Below are 8,263 nucleotides of genomic sequence, written 5' to 3'. Positions count from 1 at the left end.
AAACTACACTACGGCTAATATATATAAGGACAAATCAACTAGAAAAAACCGTTGCCAAAGAAACCATTTGTTTAAGCTTATTCGTTCGCGCTAGGCTAAAAAACTAGATAGAAGAACTAGAGGCCGCCAAGGTCTTCAACCATTAGCAGGTAGGATCCTTTGCTTACTACTTGAAGCAGAAACCTAGAAGAGGAATTCTTTCTATTCCAAAATCCATCTTCTTTCCGGTCCGCTTCATTCATTCCCTTACTAATAAATCCAATTCATCGCTAATGGCGAAACCAGCCTGTATGTACACCGCACAACTAACCGTTGCTTGGTAGGTTCGATCAGCTCTTCTCACCTTTCCGTCGACATCTACTAAGGCTTCAGCTTAAGTGGGTTCAGCCGCCCCAAATCTGACTCGATCCAGGGTTATATATCATAAAGGGCTTCGACAAGGGGTTTGATTCGTTCTTTGAGCAAAAAGATAAGGTCGGAATACCGGAGTTCTTTCTTTGCTTCCAAGAACATAGATTCCTTCTTCAACCCAGGTCATGACCGAGGGCGGGTATCTCACTCGCATATCTAGAGCCCAGCATCTCTCCTGAACGACACCTTCTGCAGACTGTTTTCAGACTTGGTGAAAACTGAGACATGCTGAAATATAACTCACGAAGGCATGTAAACGAGCTCGATGCACTCACTACGGTGCAAGTCATGGCAAGGCAAGCATATATCCAGCAAGAAGGCACAATATGCTAGCTACACATGGCAAGAACAAAGGCATAGCATGCATGGATCACTAACAATAGCACCGGCAAAATCGCAAATGAGTTGACGATCTGCCCAGATTAACAACGAAGCAAAAGTTGAGCTCGATGGAGTCAACGTAGAGCACTCCATATATGCAAACAAAGACATGAATGGATAGAGCATAACATAAATATCAAAACTCCCTTACTGATCATCCTCAAAAGAGGCACGGATCACTAGGAAACAAGCTGGACATATGGCATGATGAACTAAAATATCCCAGACTTAGTGAAAATCACTAAGTCCCTGAAATCAGCAATCTCAGGTACCTCTCTTCGCAAGCTTGCACAAGACAACACACACATCCTAAAAATGCATCGGTGGCACCTCTGGAAATAAGACAAAATGCTTAACAATTCATCCCAAAGGGGCACAGGCATATCATGCACGAATTAAACATGGCAAAAATGACAAAAGTGCATGATGAACTAACGGATCTGCAATTTAACTCACGAAGCCTCCTTCTAACAGCATTTTGGGCAACAAGATGACCTCAAATGCAAATGATGCAATGGAATGAAATGATGTACATGTCGAGGCGAAGATTTTGATATATCATATGCCCAAAACGGAGCTACGGTTGCGGAGATACAAGCAGTCAAAAGTAGCACGAAAATTAGGGTTTCGGGGGAGAGGGGTCAACCCAGATCTAGATCCAGCGGCACGGATTACGAGGCGGCCGGGGCACTGTAGCGGCACGGCTGCCGAGGTTCGCCGGGAATGGTGGGGACGGCGGCCGGAGCAGCGGGGAAGGCCGGGCCCGGAGGAGAGGACGGCGGCCGGAGGTGGAGCGGCGTCCTGCGGCGGCGCGGGCCACCGGAGGAGGTCGAGGCGGCGGGGCCCGACGCGGTGGCGCCGGCCGGCGACGGCGGCAGCGCGCGGCCGGGGACGGGCGGCGGCGGGGCGCCGACGACGAGGAAGAACGGCGGCGGGGCGCTGGCGCGAGGCGGCGGGGGAGATGGGCCACGGGGGCCGGCGCGGCCAGGCGGGCCGGCGGCGATGCGGTCCCGCCCCGGGGACAGGTGGCGGCGAATGGTTGGCTGGCGGCGGCGGGGCGGACGGTGTCCGGTCGGATCCGGACACGTCCGTCGGTGGGGGGGGGGGTTGATCTGCTTCTTTTTAGGAGGAGGACGGGGAGGAAGACGAGATCCGAAAATGGGGGGCCTTTAAATAGGCATAAGTGGAGCTAGGAGAGTCCAAATGAGGTGCGGTTTTCGCCCACGCGATCGTGATCGAACGCTCTAGGACATGGAGTAGAGTTTGGTGGGTTTTGGGACAAATTTGGAGGGTGTTGGGCTGCAACACACACAAGGCCTTTTCGGTCCCTCGGTTAACCGTTGGAGTATCAAACGAAGTCCAAATGATACGAAACTTGACAGGCGGTCTACCGGTAGTAGCCCAAGGCCGCATGGCAAGTCTCGTTCCAATCCGGAAATGTTTGAACCCCACACACGAAAGAAAGCTAGAAATGGCCACCGGAGGAGAACGAAGCGCCGGAATGCAAAACGGACAACGGGGAAAATGCTCGAATGCATGAGATGAACATGTATGCAAATGCAATGCATGTGATGGCATGATAAGAGATGCACGAAAAATAAAAACAACATGCGGAGACAAAGACCCGAACCCGAGAAATAAATATAACTTAGCGCCGGAGACGGCAAGAGTTGGATACAAATATGGAAAGTATATCTGGGGCGTTACACCATCCAATCAAACTAGATCCATCAAAACCTAATGGTTGAGCCACGTCCTTGATCCCAAGGCTTCCCAGCGTCTTGGGCCGACAAACTATGTGCCAATTGACTAGAGTACCAGATAGTGGCCCCCATACACTCCTTGACGCCATTCCAAATAAAGGCTCTAATGCATTTATTTATCCTCTAAATCAGTCATTTGGAAGGGATAAAGATTGTAAGGAAATACACCAGGAAAGGTATGATAATCGCATTGACGAGTGCAAGCCAACCTGCCATGTGGATCAAGCGTCCCTTCCATCTAGCAGCTCCGGAGGCTATTTTGTCGATGATGAACTGTGTGCCAGCCCTTGTTAGCCTCCTAATGTGATGAGGTAATCCTAGGTACTTAACATGGCGAAAACTTGTTGTTCAAGAATTGAGGGTCATCAACCATCACCCGAGTTGCATCTTTTGAAATGTGATTTGAAATAGACTTGAATGTTCGTTAGTCCCTTGAACCATGATGCCATTGATCACCAAAACCCACCAGGGATAAGGATTGCACTTTCAACCCCTAATCACATGGCTACTAGATGTGCATGGCCACATGAATCGCCCACTCCCCCACCCAGCCACCGTCCTCACACGATTGCCACTATCGACTCTCAACTAGGGTCCATGAAATATGAATAACATGTACAAGGCCGCATGCTTAACATTTCACTGATGGGCTTGAGACAAGCATGCACCTTGTCCTTGTTTTGTTGGACGTCTCCCTCTAACAAGATTAGTGGAAACCAGAGTCCCAAGTTTCTTAGTACTGGTACTACATGCCACGTGACTAGGATATCATAATACTTCGGAGTACCCCCATTTGCTCTAGTGCATTGCATGCAAACATCTGCCACTTTGTCATGGTCTTAAAATGTATTAGGAGGCGTTTGGTAGACTGCATGGATTTTGAGGTATTTGTATCCGTGGCTGAGTTGGACATGGTTGAGTGGGTATAGGCCAAAAACCTTGCTCTACACATAGTTTGGTAGCCTGCATTGCACCACTGAGCAGTTTCATGCCTGTTGTTTGGTTGGCAACATTTCTGGATTATGGTTGTCAACGTGCAAAACATGGTGTTTGGTTGTGCGCGACCTATGTTGTGGTCACTGCTTCTCACTAATGATGACCTTATCACACACTACACTACACATGTAGTAGGAAATTAACATAGTTTCGGTCCTAGCTAGTAAAAAAATGTTAGTTCATCCCAACTATTAACAAATTATAGTACGAATTAATAGTCATATGGCTCAATAGGGGAAGTTCATCGATGCCAAACTAGGGGGAAGTCCATCATCATCATCATCATCATCATCATCATCATCATCATCCCTCTTCTTCTTGGATCTCCTTAACCCTCCAATAGCATACAAGACTTGCTTGAAATACCTGGAAATGGTCTTCATGGATCTCTTGAACGAGTTGTTACTCACTCTGAATCTCTGATTATGACCCACAACATGAAGGAACATTGTTACCTGCTCTTCAACAGAGGTCTGGATGCTATCTTGTAGCAGCCCCTGTATCTGAACGTCTCCACAAACATGCAAACGTTGCCCTTTGCATTTGAAGCATGTTTGCAACCTCTACGTCATCGTTGTTGTAGATTTAGTTTAGATTTGCTATACTCTCCCTATCTCAGATTGACAATGGACCATAATGGATGACAGACTTATCACTCCGACGAACAACTCTCTTGTGGACCAACATGGCCTAGGGCTGAATCACAACAATGAATGGTACTGTCTGAACAACCAACTTGATTCGTTCGTCCATAACGACCTAATGGCGACATCGATGTTGCGGTAAGCAATGGTGAAATTGACACTAACCGTACATAACGACCTAACATCAGAAGGAGGTTTGTCTGCTGCTTACACCCTTTGGAGCAGACGACCTACCCATGGCGGAGATGAGGAGGACGAGATGGAGTCAAAGGCGAAGGGGAGAACCATATCCTCCTACCAAAGATTGAAGCCGCCACCGCTACTTCTGCAGATCTGAGTCGTTGCCACCGCCGGTGCCAAGAACTGAGGTTGGGTTTGTTCTAGCGTTACAGGTGAGCGAGTAAATGTTTTTCTTTTAGGGGTGGGGTGATGCTAGATTCCGCATCCCACGCCGCTAGATTTTGGTCTTCCATCATCTCTGCGCCCCTTTCTCCCTGCAACGCCGCATACACCGTGCCCCCTTTGCACTCGACTCAGCCTGACTCGCTAGAAACGACCGATTTGAGTGTTACTAGCGAGCCACAGGGGCGGACCCAGATTGAAAATTACCCGGTGTCCACATAGAAGAATGCATGCCTACATGTCAAATAATTCAATGATCTACACACTAAATCAATGCATTACATTAAGCAAGTTCAAATTGGACCCGGTGCCGGTGACACCGGCTAGCTCTACATAGCTACGCCCCTGGCGAGCCAGACTCTGGGCTGCTTTAAGGTTCATGTACATATGAGTCAAACCCCCGTGTGTTCGGTATCAAATGTATTTTTCCTGCACACACTCGGCCTGTTCGAGGGTGATGCAGCCTAGCAAACACCGCCTTAGATTTGTGGAGTAATTACATATAGCAAATTTCTACTATGCCGAATCTGAAACTGCTTGGCCCTGTTTGGTTCAGCTTTTATCGATGGATTCCGCTGTCACGCAGCAGAATCTGAACCAAAGGGCAAACCCAGCAAAATTCGATTCCAGAAATCCGCTGCCAAAATCTGAATCAAAAGCGGAAGCAGGCCAGGACGTGCTTTCCAAAATCTGATTCCGCTGCGGGTCAAAATCTAAAAAAGTTGTATCAGCTGGTTTGCCAAATGACCTACATCTTTTTGACATCAGATTTTCCACCGTTGTTTTTTCACAGCAGATTTTTCATAGCTGCTCTTCAGACCCTGTTTGGTTCGGCTGTGGATTTCTAAAAGCAACTGTGAAAAATCTGCTGCGGAAAAACGGATGTGGAAAATCTGATGTGAAAAAGATTTAGGTCATTTGGCAAACCAGTTGATACAGCTTTTTCAGATTTTGGCCCGCAGCGGAATCAGATTTTGGAAAGCACGTCCTGGGCTGCTTCCGCTTTTGGTTCAGATTTTGGCAGCGGATTTCTGGAATCGGGTTCTGCTGGGTTTGCCTTTTGGTTCAGATTCTGCTGCGCGGCAGCGGAATCCGTCTATAAAAGCTGAACCAAACAGGGCCTTAGTGTGATAGAGAGACAAAATATAACATTCGGGACTTAATCATATCTACTCCCTAGGAATGGAGGGAGTAACAAATTTCTTTCGGGTTCTTCCGCAGGTTATTACTTCAACTACGATTTCACCCAATTTCCATGAAAACAAAAGGGTGAGAAATCTGCAATTATCCTCCTTTTAATTAATCGATCTTTCTATTCATGAACATCAGCTAAGCTTGAACCACGTCCAAACATCGATCTTCACACAAATCACACGGTTTGAGGAACATATCCTTTGGATTTCAATCGAATGGGGCAGGCACATTTGATAATTGAGGTAGCCAGCACTTCCATTTCCATGCGCGATATGGTCGCCTCCGATATGTGAGGAGCTTCAGCCGCGGGAGCATGCGGTGCACCGCACGAGGCCGTTCTCGTTGCACGCTGCGCAGACACGGAACCCCCTAGTCTTCTCGCTGAACCAGCGATGGCTGCCGCCGCACGCGACGCAGGGGGCGAACCGCGAGCCGCCGCAGGACGCGCACGGCGTGGGTGGAAGTTGCGGCGCCCCGGCCACGACGCGCCGGAGCTCCCCGCTCTCGTGCAGCGCGCGCACGTCATCCGCGTCTCCGACGAGCCGTCCGGCGACGAATAGCTGCGGCAGCGGCGGTTGGTCCCGCCGCATCAGCGCGCGGAGCTCGGTGAGGAACGCCGCGTCCATGGACACGTCCCGCTCGTCGACGCCGACACGGAGGCCGCGCAGGATGGCGCGCACGTCGCGGCAGGCCTCGAACGTGGGCCGCACGGCTCGTAGGGAGGTGAAGTAGAGCACGACACGCCGCTCGGCCGCCACCGCGGCCGCCGCTGCCTCCTCGGCCGCCGCGAACGACTTGCACGTCCGTAGCTTGGTCGACGACCGCACGCGGTGCAGGACGATCTTGCCTCCGCCGGCGGGGGGTGCCGCCGCATCGTCAAGGACGGAGCCGATGCCGCTGTGCTCTTTGGACGGCGACGTGGCAGACGAGGATAACGACGGGGAATGCGTGAGCCGCCCGGCGGCTGGCTTCCGCCGGCTCCACGACGACCACATCGCGGTGGTCGAAGGCTGGCGAGGTCGGCGGGCGTTTCTTGGTTCGCCTTGGAGGGGAAGGGGAGGAGAGAGCGCGGTGGAGAGGAAGTCTGGCGGGGTCGTGCGTGCCCGATCGTGCGCGCGCGCGCGTGTTGGCTTTGGTACCTAATTACTTGGCTGCCCGGCCATTGGCTTTGCTAAATTTAACCATGCCTTTTAACTGTCTCGAGTGTTTGTGTGGCGTCCATTTGCTCGGTGTTGGTTTTCTTTGGTCTGTTCTAGCTTCATCTCTTAATTTGGAAGCTGAATGGAGAGCGGCGATGGCACGTGGTGCACTAAGTGCATTTTTCTAGGGTCCGCTTACACATAAGTTGACTAAGATTTCTTTTATGTCCAAGGTGATGTTGGCCGTAATATAAATAGTTAATTGATGGTGGGTGTTTTCCCCTAAATAATATGTGGTTAACATTATTTGAAATACTCGGTAAACTTTGTTCTAATACTCGATGAATAGTTTTTCAAATACACTGTGGGTATTTTTAATGCATGATAAGTATTTTATATGTACGAACATGTCGGAAATTGCTAATGGAGCTCAAGCTCCATGGAGCTTTAAATTTGAAAAGAAAAGAAAAAGTCAAAAACCAAAATTTAGGTTTAAAAAAAAACTCTTAATCACAATCACACACACACACACACCTACAGATGTATACCACTTGTCTGTAAAGTTTCATGGCAAAATACATTTTTATGCGAGCTACACAAAAATAACATAATCATTATCGTATATAAGAGTTTCAACCCATTATCATATGGGAAAAGCTCAAGAACAACCGGCTGATCTGATGGGGCGTCCGCCGCCTCCGGAGCGTGACGCATGTCCCATATGTGGCTCATGCACCGCACTATTCTAAGTACTTTGTTCTAAAAAAAATCTGCAACATCACCCGTGTTGCAAAAGTTCCTTTCGCAACAACAGCTCTGATGCCAAAAAAGGGAGACGTAAAAAAAATTCTGCAACAAGACCTCTGTTGCAAAAAAAAAATCTACAACAAGAGCTATGTTGCAAAAAAAATCTACAGCACAACCTTTCTTGCAAATGTTTTGCAACAAGACTTGTGTTGCGAAAGAGAACTTGCAACACGATATCTGTTGCAAAAGTGAGGACAACACTCAACCACAAAGTTATGCCGATCTGACGGCTCGCAACCCGTAACACGTCACTTATCATATTCAAAAATATTCCTAGATCTACAATTTTCAGTTTTGTCCATTTCTAGGGTTTGAAACTTTTACACAGGGAAGTTTCTCAAAAAATTCCCAAATAATTCTTGGATGGCTAAATGTAGTCAAATGTCCACCCTCCCAATTTTGAGCCACCAGATCATTCATTTGGTTTGGATTACTTCCTCTGTTTCACTACATGCAGAATCTGGTTTTGAAAATTTCGTGGAGCGAAGTTTTTCCAAATGCCACGAAATTTTTATCAGAGCTGCCT

At 48.6% G+C, this 8,263-nt stretch overlaps 1 protein-coding gene across 1 annotated transcript; it reads right to left on the bottom strand.

Annotated features, from left to right (window-relative positions):
* Positions 1-5,913: 5,913 nt before the first annotated feature.
* LOC125534341 (uncharacterized protein At3g28850-like) lies at positions 5,914-7,162 on the bottom strand. The gene has a single exon (XM_048697596.1). The coding sequence runs from the start codon at positions 6,784-6,786 to the stop codon at positions 6,091-6,093; it is 696 nt and encodes a 231-aa protein (XP_048553553.1). The 5' UTR covers positions 6,787-7,162; the 3' UTR covers positions 5,914-6,090.
* Between the last annotated feature and the right edge of the window lie 1,101 nt (positions 7,163-8,263).

Source organism: Triticum urartu, chromosome 1, assembly GCF_003073215.2.
Source record: "Triticum urartu cultivar G1812 chromosome 1, Tu2.1, whole genome shotgun sequence".
Lineage (NCBI taxonomy): Eukaryota > Viridiplantae > Streptophyta > Magnoliopsida > Poales > Poaceae > Triticum > Triticum urartu.
The sequence above is the reverse complement of the archived record's forward strand: the minus strand, read 5'-3'. Positions and strand labels throughout refer to the sequence as shown.